The sequence below is a fragment of the Rhinopithecus bieti genome, unplaced genomic scaffold (assembly GCF_001698545.2).
Source record: "Rhinopithecus bieti isolate Rb0 unplaced genomic scaffold, ASM169854v2 scaffold_11488, whole genome shotgun sequence".
In the NCBI taxonomy this organism is placed as follows: Eukaryota; Metazoa; Chordata; class Mammalia; order Primates; family Cercopithecidae; genus Rhinopithecus; species Rhinopithecus bieti.
Genome location: NW_016806879.1, coordinates 1,540,216 through 1,560,695, shown reverse-complemented (window position 1 = coordinate 1,560,695; position 20,480 = coordinate 1,540,216). Strand labels below are relative to the sequence as shown.

At 49.5% G+C, this 20,480-nt stretch overlaps 2 protein-coding genes across 8 annotated transcripts; one reads left to right on the top strand and one right to left on the bottom strand.

Annotated features, from left to right (window-relative positions):
- Nucleotides 1-68: 68 nt before the first annotated feature.
- Nucleotides 69-13,558, bottom strand: CYB561A3 (cytochrome b561 family member A3). 2 transcript variants are annotated; one of them, XM_017878465.1, is made up of 7 exons: nt 12,937-13,555; nt 8,280-8,375; nt 7,065-7,263; nt 4,598-4,806; nt 3,818-3,972; nt 2,136-2,292; nt 69-1,566 (listed from the first exon to the last, which is right to left on the bottom strand). In XM_017878465.1, the coding sequence occupies exons 3-7, from the start codon at nt 7,255-7,257 to the stop codon at nt 1,543-1,545; spliced, it is 738 nt and encodes a 245-aa protein (XP_017733954.1). In that variant the 5' UTR covers nt 7,258-7,263; nt 8,280-8,375; nt 12,937-13,555; the 3' UTR covers nt 69-1,542. The 2 variants fall into 2 exon arrangements, with proteins under 2 accessions (XP_017733954.1, XP_017733955.1); XM_017878466.1 differs by having other exon boundaries at nt 827-913; nt 12,937-13,558.
- On the top strand, nt 13,178-20,047 carry TMEM138 (transmembrane protein 138). Of its 6 annotated transcripts, none has more exons than XM_017878469.1 (6): nt 13,504-13,596; nt 13,683-13,884; nt 15,475-15,751; nt 17,267-17,438; nt 19,091-19,166; nt 19,437-20,047. In XM_017878469.1, exons 3-6 carry the CDS (start codon nt 15,615-15,617, stop codon nt 19,547-19,549), a joined length of 498 nt encoding a protein of 165 aa, XP_017733958.1. In that variant the 5' UTR covers nt 13,504-13,596; nt 13,683-13,884; nt 15,475-15,614; the 3' UTR covers nt 19,550-20,047. The 6 variants fall into 6 exon arrangements, with proteins under 6 accessions (XP_017733961.1, XP_017733958.1, XP_017733959.1 ...); XM_017878468.1 differs by having other exon boundaries at nt 13,508-13,596; nt 13,679-13,884; XM_017878472.1 differs by lacking the exon at nt 13,683-13,884 and having other exon boundaries at nt 13,178-13,596; nt 15,475-15,742.
- The last annotated feature ends 433 nt before the right edge of the window (nt 20,048-20,480 follow it).

The following is a 20,480-nucleotide window of genomic DNA, read 5'->3' as shown; positions in this document are numbered from 1 at the left end:
ATAAATGCTTGTTGTTTAAGTCACCCAGGCTATTATATTTTTGTTATAGCAGCCTGAACAAAGACAGCTTTGATTCTTAACATATTTAATGAAACTCGGGCTTCATAAACCAGTGAAATGCCTACCCCTATGGCAACAGGGAGCTGGTCATGGGACCTAGGTGCCCGGAGGACATCCCAGTGGCTTTGAAGGCTCCAGCCAATCAAGACGTTCAATATTAGCCCTTCTGCCAACATCTGGCAATGTGAGGCTGGGGCGGACAGTTGGCCTGATGTTGCCAGGAGTAGGATGCTGATGCTGCCAGAGAGTAGGTGGGCTCCACACCCCAGGCTTCTCACTTGCCTACTAAACACAGCAGTCTGGAGCTTGGGACCTGGCAGTGCATCTTTGGAGAAGGCAAAAAAGCCACAGCAGCAACACTTAGGAGAGGAACAAGACCCTTCCCCCTCCCCACCGTATTTCCTCCTCTGAAGAGGAAAAATAGCTCAAGCTCTAACATGGCACAGAACACTGGGTTGGGCTAGGCAAGCAGCCAAGATGGGGGCAGGTGAAGCAATGTGGGTCTCAGCAAGGAACCCCTCTGAAGGTGGCAGTGGCTCCCAGGGCTGCTGCACACAGGACACCACAACTTTGGCATCAATTGCATGGTGAGCTGCAGAGTGATCAGAGGGGCTGGGGCCCTGCCAAGAGAGCAAGGCCAGATCTGCCCAGCAGGAGGAAGGAAGGCCCTGATCCAGCAAAGGGAAGTAAAGGAAGTCTACAGCCACCTCTGTTACTCATCGCTACTGGGACATCTGGGGAGAGGCTCTTTTCTTGGGAGAGCAGGTTACCAGGATTCATAGGGCTGCCTGCCGGTGACAGGCACATAAGTCACAGGGAAAGGCCGGGATCCAGGCCTCAGCTGTAGCAGCAGCTGGAAGAGGTGGAGCCACATGGTCACAATACACGCAGACACAGAGCAGCAGTACGAAACAGAACAGCTCAGAGCAGTCAGCTCCTCAGCAGAAGCTGTGTGGGCCACCACTCCCTGCTTCTGCAATCACCCCATGATGTCTCCACCCCACCTCACATCCAGATGGGGCTGGATGGCAGAGCAGATGAAGCCTGCTCTGTGGCGGGGCAGCCTAACTGAAATGCACGCCTTTACAGGGGAAGCGGACAGATACCTCACCTCCCTCATGGTTCACATCATGGACTGCACTTGAGTCCCAGCTCTTCACCACATCCCTAGGAGTCTTAAGAGGAAATCAGTCTGATTTCTTCAGACAGGAGCAGCAAGAGTGGCCAGAGCAAGGAGGACCTCATGTGAATGGAGGACCTTGAGAGGCTGATGCCAAGGAGTACAGAAGCCAAAGCCACCAAGAAAAGCAGACAGGCAGCGAGCGGCTAGAGAAGGCAGGCCCAGTACCCAGGCAAGAAGTTTGGGCCCAGCATTCGAAGAACGTTGCCTGCTGAAACCAGCTGGGAGCCCTGGGAAGAGCAGAGCTTCTGGGGAACACAGGCTGTGCCACCAGGAGCTCTTGGGAGCCCCTTCCTGCTGCTTCACTCCCCATCATGCAGCAGGGGCTGGAAAGACAGGCAGATGCCAAGGAGTTAATGACATGATACAGGAGTCACACCAGGCCCAAGCTATTCAGAGAGACCCCCAACCTGCAGGGTGGTCCCCACCCAAGCCACCAAATCCCTCAGGGAAACCCCAAAGTCCCTGAGCCTGGTACACACCCCATCTCCCTACATCCCATCAAGACCTGCTCTGAGCACTCAGCTGGTCACCACGTACTCATCCCACTAGACTAGCCCCCAGGATGGTAAAGGAGAAATCACACACCCTTGTCATAGGCAAGCCCTTCCTTGGGGAAGAAGATAAGGCCACACTTCACCCCACAGAACCACAGTAATTTGGGGGGAAATTCTGTCGCCCAATGGACAGACCCTGGGGAGTCCCAGCATTTCGCTGGGATGTGCTGGTTTGGAACCAGTGCTCCCCATCAGCCACCCTAACTCCACCCTCAAGTTACTTAGTTTCCCACTGTGCCACAGGGTTAGTCTTCTTGTCAAGGCCCCAGTCTTTTGTGGGAGATCCTTCTCTAGACCTGGCCCTGTCTCACCCTGGAATGTGGGACTGGAACCCATACCTGTCTGCTGGTCAAGATCCCTGGCTCTGGGCGCTTCCAAGATGAAGCCAGAAGGATGTAGAGCACCAGCAGCCCGAAGGCCACCACCAGCATCCCGGTGCTGTTGGCAAAGACCGCCTCACTGGGCAGGCTGTTGTATGGCCTGGTGGTGTTTTTCCTGAAGATAACAAAACAATGTGAGCCCTCGAGAGATTTTTCCACCTATTTTTGTCTAGTGGGAGACTCGACGTCACTAAGAGAGGGTGAGCAAACCTTCCCAGGGCCACATGTGATCTAGAATTTTAACACCCTTTCTAAGTCCCTGCAAATATTTGTATAATGAGCCAGGCACAGTGGCTCACTCTTGTAATCCCAGCACTTTGGGAGGCCAAGGCATGAGGATTGCTTTACCCCAGGAGTTCCAGACTAGCCTGTGCAACATTGCAACATAGTGAGATCCTGTCTCTACAAAAATAAAGTTTAGCTGGGTGAGGTGGTCCATGCCTGTAGTCCTAGCTTACTTGGGAGACTAAATTGGGAAGATCACTTGAGTGCAGAAGTTTGATGCTGCAGTAAGCTATGATGATACCATTGCTCTCCAACCTAGGCAACAGAGTGAGATGCTATCTCTTGGTGGGGGGGATAAAAGAAGAGAGAGAGGGTCTTCCTACGTTGCCCAGGCTGGACTCCTTCCACCTCAGCCTCACTAGTAGCTGGGACTACAGGTGCATGCCACTGCACCCAGCTGTAATAATCATTTTGCCCATGAAACTGAAGCTCAAAGCAATGAAATTAACTTGCCCAAAGTTGCATAATTAGTAAATGGCACAGCCAAGATAGAAACCACAGTCTGACCTTAAGTCCTAGTTGCTTTTCACTACACCCCACTGCCTCAAAAAAATGGACAGTAGTGGTCAGGCATGCAAGGCTCTAGAGTCAGACTGCTAACCCGAGTCTCAGCTCTGCCACTTGCTGGCTGTGTGCTGCTGGGTAAGTTTACGTAACCCCTCTGTTCCCTCGTTTGTTTTGTTTTGTTTTTCCTTTTTACCTGAACAGTCCTATTGCAGAACCTGTTCCCTCAATGGAAAATGGCAATGATGGCACTACAGGCGCGGTGGCTCACGCCCGTAATCCCAGCACTTTGGGAGGCTGAGGCGGGCGGATCACGAGGTCAGGAGTTTGAGACCAGCCTGCCCAGCATGGTGAAACCCTGTCTCTACTAAAAATACAAAAAGTTAGCCGAGCATGGTGGCACGCTCTTGTAGACCCAGCTACTTGGGAGGCTGAGGCAGGAGAATGGCTTGAACCTGGCAGGTGGAGGTTGTAGTGAGCCAAGATTGTGCCACTGCGCTCCAGCCTGGGTGACAGAGCGAGACTCCATCTCAAAAAAAAAAAAAAAAAAAAAGAAAATAGCAATGACAACAATACCAATGATGTAGGGTGATTGACAGGATTAAATGTAAGGTGCTTAGCACAGTTTCTGACACACAGCAGGTGCTAAATCAAACTGATGCTCAATAAATATCTGCTGACTTACCAATTCCAACCTAAAGAAAGATCAATTCTGTTACCTTCCAGATCAGGAATGGGCCCAACCCCAAAAGCTCTCCTCCCTCGGGTGAGTTCTGTGATCACAGGGTGTATCTTTTGAAGACCCTATTCCCTCCTCTTCACCTTAGAGTTGGGGACCCCACTGCACTCACAAACTGAAGAAAAGCTTCTCATTAATGCCGGAAATGACAGATGCGATGGACAGAGAGAGGATGGCGGCTCCAAAAAAGACGTGGATGGGTTTCAGGAGGCTGCGCAGCCACATGGACGCCCAGGGCAGGAGGAAGACAGCAAAGCCCAGGCACCACTGTGGACAAAAGGGAGGACGCACCCAACTGTGTTGTGTGTGACCAAAGTACAACCCACTCCAGCAGTGCCTCCTCCCCATCTCTACTCCCTGGATCTTCTTTCACAACTCAGACCCTCCCACCAGGCATTGCCCACCACCATGCTAGCTTCCTCAATGTGGCCTATTACCCAAGCAACAATAACAGTAAATGACATGCTTAGCTACTATCCCACTCCCAGCAAACCTAACCACCTTGTTTGTCTCTGCTTCCTTCCAGTCCTTGCTCATAAAACCCCTCACTTGCACAGGCCTGAGATCAGAATATGGGAAGCACTTCTAGGGTGGGAGTGGGGAAAGTGGAAGCCAGATGGCTGATTAGAGTCAGCATGGTACGTGCCATGACAAAGTTAGCAGAGAGGGCTCTGGGACAAGAGACGGGCAATGGGAGGGATAAAAGGAACAGAGTAAGTTCAGGCCACTGACCTCCCACAGCCCTTGAATAAACTGTCAATTCTACAGGATACAACCTCCAAGGTTCTCTCCAAGCAGTGAGCAGAAGGAATATTTGGTGCTCATGCAAGTGAACCCCCAACCAGAGCTCATGGCTCTGGGAACCTCGAGGAGAAGTGCAGAGAGAACCCACCTGGCAGGCGAAGAGGAAGACAGCAGTGATGCCCAGCCAGCTGTGCAGGGAGTAGAGGTTGGCAATCCCTCCATGGTTGTGAAACGTAAAGACAGCAACCAGCCCCACAACAGTGAGGATGAAAGCCATCAGGTGCAGCGCTGCATGGAGGAGTTTCCAGGGCAGTCTGGGCCCCACCCACGACTGGGGCAGGCGGTACACCAGTGACGCTGCAGGAGAGAGCAGTCCTAGGGCTCAGCATCCAGGAGAGGGCAGTCCCAGGGCTCAGCCTCTCCCCTCATGCTCACCCAGACATCAGGGAATAACCCTGATAGGATCCTACACGGTTTCCCAGCAAGGGAACAGGAAATGCTAGGGCACTGGTATCAACTCCTTGGCATCTTTTATCCTCCCGTAATTTGTGGGATAACAGTCAGCCACGAAGGGAGGAGAGAAGGGCCAGTTAAAAAGGGAGGAGGGGTCGGGCAAGGTGGCTCATGCCCGTAATTCCAGCACTTTTTGGGAAGCCAAGGTGGGAGGACTGCTTGAGACCAGGAGTTTGAGGTTACGGTGAGCTATGATCATGCCATTGCGATCTAGCCGGGGCCACAGAGAGAAATAAATAAATAGATTCAAATTAAAAAGGGAGGAGGGCTGGGCACGGTGGCTCATGTCAACACTTTGGGAGGTGAGAAGTTCAAGACCAGCCTGGGCAACATAGCAAGATCCTGTCTCCACAAAAAAATAAAAATAAAAATAAATTACCCCGGCGTGGTGGTACATGCCTGTACTCTCAGCTACTTGGGGGGCTGAGGTGGGAGGATCACTTGAGCCCAACAGTTCAAGGCTGCAGCAAGCTATGATCATCCCACTGCACTCTAGCCTGAAAAAGAGGGAAACCCTGTCTCCTAAAAAAAAAAAAAAAAAAAGGTGGAAGGGAGAAGCAGGTTTCTTAGACCTCTCATTCTATTTTTACAATAATAAATTCAGCTTGTTTGTGGTTTCTAGGCTAAAAAGCATTGTGACAGTCATTATTTCATCAAACTGAATTGTCACAACTGAGGCTGGCTGTCAAGAATACAGGTACTAAGGTCAGGCAACATAGGTCCAAATCCAGGCTCTGCCTCTTAGCTGTTTGGCCTCTCCTTTCTAACTCTCAATTTCCTCATCTATAAAAGGAACATAAAAGAGGAACAAAAAGAAACTTGTAAGAACAAAATGGGATGATATATGTGAACTGCACATGATAAGCTGCTATCATCAATGGCACTATATTGCCATTTTGCAAGTGGGGAAAATGAGGCTCACCGGGGCCCCAAGGCATAGATTTGAAAGCATGGGACAAAGATTACAAAGATGGATCCCAGGCTGGGCATGGTGGCTCACGCCTGTAATGCCAGCACTTTGGGAGGCAGAGGCGGGTGGATCACCTGAGGTCAGGAGTTCGAGACCAGCCTGACCAACATGGTGAAACCCCATCTCTACTAAAAAATACAAAAATTAGCTGGGCATGATGGCAGGCACCTGTAATCCCAGCTACTTGGGAGACTGAGGCAGGAGAATAGCCTGAACCCAGGAGGCAGAGGTTGCAATGAGCCAAGATCGCACCATTGTACTCCAGCCTGGGTGACAAGAGCAAAACTCCATCTGAAAAAAAGAAAAAAAAAAAAAAGATCCCGGAAAAGCAAGCAAGTCCCTCATTTGGTGGCCTGACTAAACCCTGAGAGGCTTCAATCTCCTGTTCTCTAGAGCTGGTTAAAAACTACAGCTCAGGTCGGGTGTGGTGGCTCACGCCTGTAATTCCAGCACTTTGGGAGGCTGAGGTGGGTGGATCACGCGAGGTCAGGAGATCGAGACCATCCTGGCTAACATGGTGAAACCCCGTCTCTACTAAAAATACAAAAAAATTAGCCAGGCGTGGTGGCGGGCACCTGTAGTCTCAGCTACTCGGGAAGCTGAAGCAGGAGAATGGCGTGAACCCAGGAGGTGGAGCTTGCAGTGAGCCGAGATCACGCCACTGCACTCCAGCCTGGGCAACAGAGCGAGACTCTGTCTCAAAAAAAAAAAAAAAAAATACAGCTCAAAGGCCAAATCCAGCTCGCTACCTATGTTTGCAAATAAAGCTTTATGGGAACACATGAGCCACACAAGTGTTTATCTGTTGTCTATGGCTGCTCTCACAATACAGTGGCAGAGCTGAGTACCTGCAACACAGATTCTATGTCTTGCAAAACTGAAATATTTATCTGACCCTCTACAGAAAGTTTGCCAACTCCTGCCCTAGAGTATCTGTGAAGCCATGCTTCTGAGATGCCCCCAGTCTTAATCCCTTCCTCCCCCAAATGACAGCTGGGCCCAGAGACAGCCCAACCCACCCTACCCACATGGCCTCAAACCCAACATTAACAAAGGCCAGACTTGGAGAGGGAAAGTGCAGCTTTGTCCAGTCTGGGCCCTATCCCGCCTCCCTTCCTGACCTCTTACTCACCACCTCCGTAGAATACCACCATGCCAGCAACCATAAGCACTGGGTGCCAGTTGAACATGTAGATACTGCCATTCCAGGCAAAGCCATCACGCCAGTACTGCATCCAGTAGATAGTGAAGAGGATGCACATGGAGCCCAGGGACCCCAGCAGCAGGCAGGACAGGTAGAACCATCCCGATGCCATTCTGATCATGCACGCCTGGAAGAAGGAGAAGTCACAAGTCTCCACTGGCTCAGGTGCACTCAGTTCTCTGGCTAAAGGAGGTAACACTGATTTTGCTCTTGACCTGTGGGACGGAATCTTTTTGCTTCAGTTCCCTTGCATCAGCCTGGGCACCACCCCCCCCCGAGGCCTCAATGTCTGGGTGGGCCTGATCTTCAGTCACAATGACTGAGGCCCCACCCCAGCACCTGGCAGTGCCCAGACAGAGCAGCAAGCTCAAGGCTGTGGCTGGCCGTGGTGAAGGCCAGATGCCAAGCCCCAAGACCCAGAGTCCTGGGATTGCTCTCCCCTCACAGGACCAGAAGGTAAAGAATTACCACCCCACACCCCCCAGGAAAAAAGGGACAGGAATCAAAATCCAGGCTAAATCATGCAAATGCCCAGGCCTTGGGTTCTAACATAAGAAGGCAAAAATTACAATCTGAAAAGAGCAAACATCCCACTATTACACTAGACAGGAAGAAGTCAGAAAAGTTCTTTCCCAGAGAGTGAGCTCTACGGGGCTAATCTCCACTGGAGAGGTAACCAGGCCTTCACTCCACTGCCCACACTCCACACCTTGAACCAGCTGATGCCCCTCAGCTGTCTCCAGACCTAAGACTTCTGCTTTCTCTTCCTCTGGGGAAAGTCCAGAGAAGAAAAGAGGAAGCAACAACTCACGGTCCAGAAAGCAAGAGATTTATTTTGAGATTTCCGCAAGTCCTTGTTAAACCCAGAAACCAACTCTGGTTTCAGGCATGGCAAATGCTTAAAGCCCTGAGCAGCTGCTCTTAAACCCTAGACAAGTGGGCAAAGCCGCAGGACTGGCCCTGCTTTCAGCTAATACGTAGGCAGCACGGGCCCAGGCATCAAGGTAGTCACCCTGTCCCATGGACTCACACCAAGAAGGCAACAATGTGGCTTCCTGCATTGAGGCCCCTCACTCAGAACCAGCCAATAGAGAGAAGAAATAGCCAATAGCCCCCATGGAGGTAAAACACTTGACTGCTTACCTTTAGCCCTAATGATAGGCTCAGAGAACTGGCCTGGGCTCCAATCCCTGAGAAATGGGCACCTTGCGCAAATCACTTAACATTTGCAGGACTCACCTGCAAGAAAGACATGGCAATAAGAATATTTGAACAATAAGAATAACGAACACCAGCTATGAGCGCCAGAGCCTTACACACAAGATCTCATTTATTCCTCTTAACCCTGGGAGGCATATTATCCATGAGGAAACTAAGGCTGAGAGAGATGAGTAATTAGTATGAGGACCCAGTGAGTGGGTGGGGAGTTTCAAATCCTGTATGTTTAGCTTCAAGGCCCACGCGCTTCCTTGACCACAGGTTGGCAGATCAAGTGAGAAAATGAATGTAGCACATTGTAGAAGTCAAGTATTAGAATTCTTGGCTGAGCGCAATGGCTTACGCCTGTAATCCTGCACTTTGGGAGGCTGAGGCAGGTGGATCACCTGAGGTCAGGAGTTCGAGACCAGACTGATCAACAGGGTGAAACCCCATCTTTACTAAAAATACAAAATTAGCTGGGCGTGGTCATGGACACCTGTAATCCCAGCTACTCAGGAGGCTGAGGCAGAAGAATTGCTTGAACTAGGTAGGCAGAGGTTGCAATGAGCTGAGATTGTGCCCATTGCACTCCAGCCTGAGCAACAAGAGTGAAACTTCATCTCAATAAATAAATAAATAAATAAATAAATAAATAAATAAATAGGCTGGGTGCAGTGGCTCACGCCTGTAATCCTAGCACTTTGGGAGGCCGAGGTGGGCAGATCATAAGGTCAAGAGATCAAGACCATCCTGGCCAACATGGTAAACCCTGACACCCATCTCTACTAAAACTAAAAAATTAGCTGGGCGTGGTGGCACATGCTTATAGTCTCAGCTACTCGGGAGGCTGAGGCAGGAAAATCGCTTGAACCCAGGAGGCGGAGGTTGCAGTGAGCCGCAATCACGTCACTGCACTCCAGCCTGGCGACCGAGCAAGACTCTGTGTAAAAAAAAAAAAAATAGAATTCTTAGTCATTGCTGTCATGCACTTCATCCTAACTACTAACAAAAACATGCAACTCACGTTCCTTGTGCCTGCCCAGGCCTCTCAGTGGTCCTCAGTCATGCCATACCAGCTCTCCCCATGCTAAGGGTCCACCTACTTAGGTGAAAATGCTGGACTTTCACAAGGTGACCCAACTTGGCAGTAATCTCTGAGAAAGGAAGGTCCAGCCAGGCACGGTGGCTCAAGCCTATAAACCCAGCACTTTGGGAGGCTGACGCGAGTGGATCACCTGAGGTCAGGAGTTCAACACCAGCCTGGCCAACATGGTGAAACCGTGTCTCTATTAAAAACGCAAAAATGTGCTGGGTGTGGTGGCGCTCACCTATAATTCCAGCTACTAGGGAGGCTGAGGCAAGAGAATTGCTTGAACCCTGGAGGTGGAGGTTGCAGTGAGCCGGGATCATGCCACTGCTCTCCAGCCTGGGGGACAGAGCGAGACTGTCTCAAAAAAAAGAAAAGAAGGTCCAAGGACTGGGGGGAAAAAGCTTCCATGAAGCTGGCAAGAGAAAATCATGCCACCAGCTTCCTAGAAGCTTCGTGACTCAACTACTTAACTCAGAGATTTACTACCCAGCCTTAGAACTGCCTCTTCAATTCCTCCAAGGGCAGAGGACGTTTCAGGTCACCAGATGTTCACCTAAAACACTCTCCATCCCTCAATGAAATATAAGAGATCTTGATCAGCAGGCTCACTCATCTGACAGTATCTACTTCCACAACTGTTTTGTTTTTTTTTTTTTTTCTTTATAAAAGTAAAAACTAGGCCGAGCGCGGTGGCTCAAGCCTGTAATCCCAGCACTTTGGGAGGCCGAGACAGGCGGATCACGAGGTCAGGAGATCGAGACCATCCTGGCTAACCCGGTGAAACCCTGTCTCTACTAAAAAATACAAAAAACTAGCTGGGTGAGGTGGCGGGCGCCTGTAGTCCCAGCTACTCGGGAGGCTGAGGCAGGAGAATGGCATAAACCCGGGAGGCGGAGCTTGCAGTGAGCTGAGATCCGGCCACTGCACTCCAGCCTGGGCGACCACAGTGAGACTCCGTCTCAACCAAAAAAAAAAAAAAAAAAGGAAAAACTAAATGTAGTCCAAAAGGATCTGAAGCCATACCCTAGAAGAGGTCCTGGTTTACTGCTCTGTGATAGACTTAGAATAGACCCTGGGCACACTTTCCTGACAGAGAGCTGCAGAGTTATATTGCCCTGCTCACAATACACAGATAAGCCCTCCTACTTCCTGAAATAGAGCAAAACAGGAGAAAAGGAAGAATGCAGTAAAGGACCAGCAGTGATTCATGCCTGTAATCCCAGCACTTTGGGAGGCCAAGGCAGGTAGATTACCTAAAGTCAGGAGTTCGAGACGAGCCTGGCCAGCATGGTGAAACCCCATCTCTATTAAAAATACAAAAATTAGCCTGGCACGGTGGCATGCGCCTGTAATCCAAGGTACACAGGAAGCTGAGGCACAAGAATTGCTTGAACCCAGGAGGCAGAGGTTGTAGTGAGCCAAGATCACGCCACTGCACTGCAGCCTGTGCAACAGAGATAGACTCTGTCTATAAATAAATAAATACCCAGGAGTTCCAGACCAGCCTGAGCAACAGTGAGCCCTTATCTCTACAAAAAAAAAAAATTAGCTGGGTGTGGTGGCATGTGCCTGTAGTCTCAGCTACTCAGGAGGCTGAGGTGGGAGGATGGCTTGAGCCCAGGAGAAGGCTGAAGTGAGCTGAGATCACACCACTGCACTCTAGCCTGGGCGACAGAGCTAGCCTGTCTCAAAAAACAAAGGAAACCAGTGAAAATTGCAACGCAAATGCTTGAAAATATCCTCTCATTTGTTCTAAGAGGGCAGGCTGGGCTGTGATCCCAGTGTGTGCTCACCATGGTTCGGCCTCCTGTTGTGCCCTCACTTTGCAGAGTCCCATTCTAAGGGAGCAGTGAGCAAGCTCTTCTGTAAAGGTCCAGGTAGTAAATATTCTAGGCTTTGTAGAGCACATGGTCTCTGTCACAACTATGTCATCAACTCTGCCCGTGCAAGAGCAGCCACATAAACATCTTAACAAATGAGCACCACGGCTGTGTTCCAGTAATATTTATTTATGGACTCTGAAGTCTGAGTTTCACATAATTTTCATGCCACAAAATATTATTAATTTCTTGCGAAAAAGGATTCTCCTGGCTGAGCTAAAACAGGTCAGGTCCAGGGGTAAGAAAAGGTAGTTCCCGGCCAGGCGCAGTGGCTCCACGCCTATAATCCCAACACTTTGGGAGGCCGAGGGGGGCAGATCACGAGGTCAGGAGATCGAGACCATCCTGGCCAACACGGTGAAACCCCGTCTGTACTAAAAATACAAAAAATTAGCCGGGCATGGTGGCGGGCGGGTAGTTCCAGATACTTGGGAGGATGACGCAGGAGAATGGTGTGAACCCGGGAGACGGAGCTTGCAGTGAGCCAAGATTGAGCCACTGCACTCCAGCCTGGGCAACAGAGCAAGACTCTGTCACAAAAAAAAAAACAAAAAAGAAATGCTAGTTCCCATCCAGCCCTTAGTCTTTGAAAAAGGCTCTACTCAGGCTGGGCGCGGTGGCTCATGCCTGTAATCCCAGCACTTTGGGAGGCCCAGGCGGGCGGATCACACAAGGTCAGGAGTTCAAGACCAGCCTGGCTAACATGGGGAAACCCTGTCTCTACTAAAAATACAAAAATTAGCCGGGCGCGGTAGCGGGCGCCTGTAATTCCAGCTACTTAGGAGGCTGAGGCAGGGGAATCGCTTGAACCCGGGAGGCGGAGGTTGCAGTGAGCTGAGATCATGCCACTGCATTCCAGCCTGGGCGACAGAGTGAGATTCCGTCTCAGAAAAAAAGAAAGAAAAAGGCTCTACTCCAAACTCTTGCAGTGTTACTTTTATAATTTAGAACCACAAATAAATGAAGGGATAGAAAATCAGTTTGCTGCTCTCCTTCCCCGATGGACTGGGGTACTTCAAGAATCTTGAGGACCAGACTTAGGATATAAGTCCTAAACCCTCATCTTACAAATCAAAAACACTGTGACACTGGGGCCCAAAACGAGAAAATGACTTTGCCAAGGTAAGTGGCAGGGCTGGTACAGGAATTCGGGTCCACTCCCTCTCAGCTCTGAGGATTCCTCATTCTCAAAGGTAGCTTCTGTTAAAGGCGGAACATCAGGAGTGAGGGGCTCAATATTCCAGCCAAGGAGGTAGGTGAACAAGTTACGCCTTAGCACTGGAATAATTACAGACCCGGACTTCGGACTGTGCCTAGGTCCGGCTCAGGTGACCAAAGAACCGTTCCAGGCGCCCGAGGGGTGATCCCTGACTCCTCTGCTGGGTGCTCATGCCAGCTAACAATGGGTGAAAATTGGGGCGAGGAGCTCCAGCTGCTTTCTGCGCCCTCTGAAGAGCTTTCGTGCCTTTATAGCCACCACGTTGGAAGGAAGAGCGCGGAGAAAGGTGCCCACCTTCTAAAAGAGAAAATTGAGGGGGAGCAAGGGGGTCGCGACAGTGCGAAGCGAGATAGCAGCGGAGCCAACATTCGAACCCAGGTCCCTGAACTCCCAGCCCGGGATCTTTCTCACCCCTAACCACAGTGGGACGAAGTGGGGCCGGGATCTCCGGAACCCGCCTCTCGCTACCAGGCGCTGGAGCTGCAGCTCCCGAGGTTCTTAGGTAGACGCAGAAGACACTGCCCCAAATGCCTACAGCCGGCTGGCGCTGGCTCGCCTTCTTATAGGCTCGCAGCACTTCCAGTCGCGCGCGAGGCCTCCTGGGAAGTGAAGTCCAGAAGCCCGGGGTGGCCGGCTCCTAGCGCGCCAAGGTGCTAGCCCCCTAACTCCCGTTCCTCCTCGGCATTTCTTCTCCAAGTCCGAAGTCAGGATCCAGGACTGCTGTGATTCATCAGCTTCGCCTCTCATCCCGCATCTAGAGGGGACGGAAATGTTCAGGTGAACGCGAAGCCTCCCACCACGAGCCGGCCCTAAGCAAGTCCATGCGCAGTGTGGGCGGGAGCCCTAAGTCAGCTGGCGGCGAGCTGGGAGGGCCCGGAGCAGGCCGCGCCCCGAACGGCGAAGGCTCCAACATGGCGGCCGGACTAGCCATAGAGCGGGAAGAGAAAGCCGGGGACTAGCAAGCAGCACGGCGCCGACGGGGCCCGCGTCCTCCATTTACTTCCGGAATTTAAAGCCAGCTTCCGGAAGCCGGGACGGTGTCCCCGTGACAACCGACGTTGGCGTTTGGAGGTGAGAGTGATTGACGAGAAGTGGGAATTTTTGGTGCTGTTGTTTTGGGCTTGGGTTTTATGCTTTGTTGTTGTTTGCCAAGGAAGCCTCGTTTTTAAATGGATTGGGAGGCGTGAAGAATACTGCCCTAGGTACAAAGGGAAGGCGGCAGGTAGCGGTGGACGAATTAAAGAGCTTCATGAGCTTGCGAATCCCCACTGCCCTAAACTGGAGGGGATCGTCGTACACAGAGACAGCCATGGGCGTTTCTGCATAACGGATCCACAAAACAGCTCTGGATGGTGGCCTGTGAGTAGTGATTAAGAGCACGGATTTGGCGTCACAGTTACGAAGCCTGGTACTGCTGACTTGAGACCTGGAGGAATGCCTTGAACTCTGACTCCTGTGTCGTTTCCTGTAGAATGGGAATAATTCCCACCTTGCAGAGTTGTAGGGAGGATTAAAGGAAATGATCTTGGTTGACAAGTTTATCGTGGTGTGGGTACCTAGGTAGTAGCTATCAGTATTATTTAATGCGGCCGGGCGCGGTGTCTCACGCCTGTAATCCCAGCACTTTGGGAGGCCGAGGCGGGTGGATCACCAGGTCAGGAGATCGACACCATCCTGGCTAACATGGTGAAACCCCGTCTCTACTAAAATACAAAAAATTAGCCAGGCGTGGTGGCGGGCGCCTGTAGTCCCAGCTACTCGGGAGGCTGAGGCAGGAGAATCGTTTGAACCCGAGAGGTGGAGGTTGCAGTGAGCCGAGATCATGCCACTGCACTCCAGCCTGGCGACAGAGCAAGACTCTCTCTTTCCATATATATGTATGTGTGTATATATATTCTCTCTCCATATATATAGTGTGTATATATATATTCATTGTATATATATATAATGAATGAGGAAACCGCGTACAGACGTCCAGTAAGGTGGGACTTCACCAGCTGAGGTGGAGGAGGTGCCTTAACCTTCCGGAGCGTCTGTGTAAAATGGGGATAATATACATTATAATGGCTGCTTCTCAAGGTGGTTGTAGGATTAAGTAAGGTTAGAAATGTGAAAAGAGCTTATAAATTGCAAAACATTTTACCGATGCTAATTTTATCGCTAACACTCCAAAGCATTTTGAAATTTCTTTATAGATTTGGCACAGCAGCAGGGTCATAGGACACCCCCAGAGCAACTTGTGGGTCTTGGACTAGATGAAAAGAAACAACTGCCACTGTGTTGCTACTATAACCCTAAAGATAAAGCTTTCTGGGAGACCCCTATTTCTTCTCTGCTTTTTATGCCTACCGCACTTCACACTTCTGTGCCGGCATTTTTCCTGCCTAGTTAAGTTTCGGTCTATTAGTTCTGTAAGAGACAGCTTAAGTCTAGTAGTTAAGAGCACAGACTGTGGACCAGGCAGCCTGCATCCGAATACCATCTCTGCTACTTACTAACGATGTGACCTTGGACAAATTATTTTACCTCTCTTGGCCTCAATTTTCTCATCTGTAAAATGGAGAAGGTAATAGTGTATTATATCATCTACCTTGTGAGGTTTAAATAATGTTAGTGCTTGTAGAACACTCCCTGGCACATTGTAAGCAATGTGTAAGGATTTGCTGCCATTTTTGTTACCACTGCTACTACATGACCAGGCAGTCATTCTTCTCAGTAATACTACTAGGTTCCTTTGGTTAGAGACAGCTCTGCATTTAGAAGGTTCCAGGCATGGAGAAAAGTTGGTGAAGGTCCTAGAATAAATGACTTCTTGGGGATTTTTGGTTGTTGGGTTTTTCACTAAAGTATCCCACGCAACTGGAGTGGTACCTGGCACACAGTAGGTCGTCAGTAAATGTTTCAGGTATTAATACATTTCTAACCCTGCTTATTTTTTCACCCCAACAGGTGCTTGCCTTAGAACAAGGGAAACAGCTCTGATTCAAAGGAACTAGAAGCGTCTCCCTTAGTGGTAGGGAGACAGCCAGGAGCTGTTTTCTGGGGAACTGTGGGATGTGCCCTTGGGGGCCCAAGAAAACAGAAGGAAGATGCTCCAGACCAGTAACTACAGCCTGGTGCTCTCTCTGCAGTTCCTGCTGCTGTCCTATGACCTCTTTGTCAATTCCTTCTCAGAACTGCTCCGAAAGGCTCCTGTCATCCAGCTTGTGCTCTTCATGTGCGTGCAGTAAGGCACTCTGAAAGCTGAACCCAAGCAATTCAAAGGCCCTGACAGTGGTGATTTAGTGTCTTAAAGTTATTAGTAGGCTGGGTACAGTGGCTCACACCCTTAATCCCAGGACTTTGGGAGACCAAGGCAGGAGGATCTTTTGAGACTGGGAGTTTGAAGACCAGCCTGGGCAACATAGCAAGACCCTGTCCCTACCTAATAAAAATTTTTAAAATTAGCTAGGCGTGGTGCCACATACCTGTAATCCCAGTGATTCAGGATGCTGAGGTAGAAGGATTGCTTAAGCCCAGGAGTTCAAGGCTACAGTGAGCCATGATCATGCCACTGCACTCCAACCAGGTGACAAAGACCCTATCTCAAAAAAAAAAAAAAAAAAAAAAGCCAGGCACGGTGGCTCATACTTGTAATCCCAACACTTTGGGAGGCAAAGGTGGGCAGATCACCCGAGGTCGGGAATTCGAGACCAGCCTGACCAACATGAAGAAACCCCATCTCTACTAAAAATATAAAAATTAGATGGGCATGGTATAACATGCCTGTAATTCTAGCTACTTGGTAGGCTGAGGCAGGAGAATCGCTTGAACCCAGGAGGCAGAGGTTGCAGTGAGCCATGATCATGCCACTGTACTCCAGCCTAGGCAACAGAACAAGACTCCATCTCAAAAAACAAAAAAAAATGTTAAGAGTGTCAGATAGCCTGGGCAACATAGTGAGACCTCGTTTCTACTAAAAAATAATTTTTTTTTTTTTTTTGAGACGGAGTCTAGCTCTGTCACCAGGCTGGAGTGCAGTGGCATGGCACAATCTCAGCTCACTGCAACCTCCACCCCCTGGGTTCAAGCAATTCTGCCTCAGCCTCCCTAGTAGCTGGGATTATAGGTGTACGCTACCACACCCCGCTAATTTACCACACCTAACTAATTTTTGTATTTTTAGTAGAGATGGGGTTTTGCCATGTTGGCCAGGCTGGTCTCAAACTCTTGACCTCAAGTGATCCACCCACCTCAGCCTTCCAAAGTGCTGGAATTACAGGCATGAGCTAATTTGTTTTTAATTAGCTGAGTATAGTGGCACACACCTGTGGTCCCAGCTACTCAGGAGAGTGAGGCAGGAGGATCACTGGAGCCCAGGAAGTTGCTGCAGTGAGCTGTGATCATACCACTGCACTCCAGTCTGGGCAACAGAATGAGACCGTGTCTTGAAAAAAAAGAGTCTCAGAGAATCTTCTATAGGACTATGTATGGAAGAAATTTTAAAAATAAAAAGAGTATCAGAGCAGGAAAGCCTTGACTATGGACTGCAATCTAACTGATGGGGCCAGTGGGTAATTTTAGGTAATTTTAGCTTCATGTCATTCAGGTCCCAAAACTCATGTTACCTCTGTGAGGGTTTAAGATGTCAGATGCCTATCTCACAGGAAAGGATAGGCCTCGTGGTGTCCCTCAGGACATAGTACCTGCTCTTGGGTCCTCACGCAGGCCTCCATTGGTTGTACTTTTTTTATGTCTACAGCATCCAGGATATTGCAGTCCTCTTCAACATCATCATCATTTTCCTCATGTTATTCAACACCTTCGTCTTCCAGGCTGGCCTGGTCAACCTCCTATTCCATAAGTTCAAAGGGACCATCATCCTGACAGCTATGTACTTTGCCCTCAGCATCTCCCTTCATGTCTGGGTCATGGTAAGAGTGGAAGTCTGGATTCTTTTTTTAATTTTTATTTTAAATAGAGATGGGGTCTTAACTATGTTACCAAGGCTGGTCTCGAACTCCTGAGCTCAAGCAATTCTCCTGCTTCTGCCTCCCAAAGTGCTGAAATTACAGGCATGAGTCACTGTGCCCAGCCTGAACTCTGAATTCCTGAATCCCTAAAGGGCTAGGGATAACTTTTCTTTCCTTTTTTTTTTTTTTTTTTTTTTTTTTTTGAGACAGAGTTGTGCTGTGTCACCAGGCTGGAGTGCAGTGCAGTGGCACGATCTCACCTCACTGCAACCTCCACTTCCCAGGTTCAAGCGAGTACCTGGGATTACAGGCACGTGCCACCATGCCCAGCTAATTTTTTTATTTTTAGTAGAGACAGGGTTTCACCACGTTGGCCGGGATGGTCTCAATCTCTTGACCTCGTGATCCTCCCGCCTCAGCCTCCGAAAGGGCTGGAATTACAGGCATGAGCCACCATGCCCGGCCACTGGGATATCTTTTCTCTGGGAACTCAGCTTCATTCTTTGACATCTCACACAATCCTTCATAGAGAACAGGTGAAATGAAAGTGGTTTGGGTTGGAGCTCTGGGCATGTGAGAGTTTCATAAGGTACTCTTGACCAGCCTTAAGTGTTGAAAACAGCCTTGTCCAAGAGTCACCGGCTTCTTCCAGAACATGCAATTCACCTTTGCCCCAAACAGGCCTACCAGGGCTAAAACAGGCAGTTGAATGTGTTTCATCATTAGTTATTTGGGCAGGTGGATGTCGATACAGGTTATTCTTAGGCATCAGTGCCCCATGGCTAATGCTGTAGGCAGTGGCCGTTTCTGGGAAGTAGCCAAGCAGGATTGCTGCTTGCCCTTGAGTGCTCCATGCCCTCTGCCGAGCTCCCATCACTTTAGGAGAACCGGCCTCCAAGATGCCTCCCTTTGGTTCTAACATAGGCCTCAGATCGGATCCAGTGTCCATGGTTTCAAATTTCTTCTGCTTCACAAATTCTTCCAGCTCTTTAAGTATCTTATATGTTTCTCATGCACTCAATTGAACTCTTTAAAACCTCAGGGTTCTCTAGTTGTCACTTCATTATTAAAGCCACTTTCACACCCGAACCCCCTGTTAGGTTGCGCTTGTGATTCCACAGAGAGAAGTAGAACTCCCAGGAAAGAAGCAAAGCAACACCAGAGTCTCTGGGCGCTTCCTGAAGAGGATTCTGTGCTCTGGTTCCTGGAGCCAAAATAGGTCCTAGCTTTGTACTATAAAAGCCGTTAATCTCATTAAACCCTGAGTGCACCAAAGTCTTTATCTGACAAGAGCTGAGCCAGCGTTTTTCAAGGCAAGACAGTGACCAGCTGAACTCCTGAGATAATGAGTATATCATTTCTCCTTGGCAAAGGTTATGGAATGAAAGAGGATAAATAACTTAGTTCATACTTCCTCCCTCGAAGTTAAAAGGATATTCCCTTTGCAGCAAAAAAGGGAGCTTGAGGCTCCTTCGAGAAACACTCGTTGGGGTTGTAGAAAGGAGGGAGAGGTTAGCGTGATTTTAAACCAACTGGCATCTGCAGCTAACCAAGTTGGAGACATTAGGGCCTCTTGTGGCCGTTAACTTTTGTGTGTCTCACATCTCCTTCAGAACTTACGCTGGAAAAACTCCAACAGCTTCATATGGACAGATGGACTTCAAACGCTGTTTGTATTCCAGAGACTAGGTAAGGACCAGAGCAAGATCAGGCCTCTCTTGGGTCCCACATGTGTCTCTTTCAGTAAGGCCCTTGATTCTGGCTTCCCAGCCCTGTCCCAGCTGGTTTGGGATGGTTGCAACAGCCATACCAGGAAAGGAAGGATTACTGCCCCTGCCCTTGCTGGAAGACCATGGGAAATCAGGAGGCAGAGCTGCCCAGCCTCATTAGGTTCTGTTCTTAACCTGAAATGACACTCAGGAGCACCGCTGAGGCTTCTCTTCTGCTTCCTCCCTGCAGCGGCAGTGTTGTACTGCTACTTCTATAAACGGACAGCCATAAGACTAGGCGACCCTCGCTTCTACCAAGACTCTTTGTGGCTGCGCAAGGAGTTCATGCAAGTTCGAAGGTGACCTCTTGTCACACTGATGGATACTTTTCCTTCCTGATAGAAGCTACGTTTGCTGCTCTGCAGGGAGAGTTGGCCCTATGCATGGGGAAGCAGCTGGACTTTCCAAGGAAGGTTCAGACCAGCTGTGTTCAGTATTCAAGAAGGAAGATCTTCCCTCTTGCAAATCAGAGTGTCCCCATCTGTCTCCAGTGCGGCATCCCTTCCTTGCCTCCTACCTCCGTTCCACCCCCTTTCCTTCCTTTCCTCTGTACCATTCATTCTCCCTGACTCGCCTTTCTTGCTGAGGGTTCTGTGGCTCTTACTCTTATGAAGCTCTTCCTTTAGCCTGGGACAGAAGGACCTCCCAGCCCCAAAGGATCTCCCAGTGACCAAAGGATGCGAAGAGTGATAGTTACATGCTCCTGACCAATCACACCGCAGACATTTAGATTTTTATACCCAAGGCACTTTTAAAAAATGTTTTATAAATAGAGAATAAATTGAATTCTTGTTCCATAAAGGGTGGAGTCTGTCTGTCTAGCTAGATCTCTTCATGGTTAAGAGGCGTGCCAAGGTCCAGCTTAGCATCTACTTGACCCAGAGGAAAGATTGAGCCACAGATGAAATACAGATCTTTATTGAGTTCCACTATGAGTACAAAGTATTTTAGTGGAAATTCAAGATGGAATCTGATGCTGCATCCCCCACTCCTGGAGTTCCAGATTTCTGTGCTCTGTTCAGACTGTCTTTATCAGAAACCTTAACTGCCCTCAGAAGAATAAAAATATTCCTTAGCCAGTTTTGGCAAAAGCAACTTTTAAAATTCATGTGTCCATAGTATCAGTTTTCTCTTGCCAGAATACTGTGTAACAGACCACCACCAAAGTTCAGGGGCATGCAGCAATAAACAGCTGTCTGGCTCTCTGTCTTGGGTTCAGCCCATCAAGGCTGTG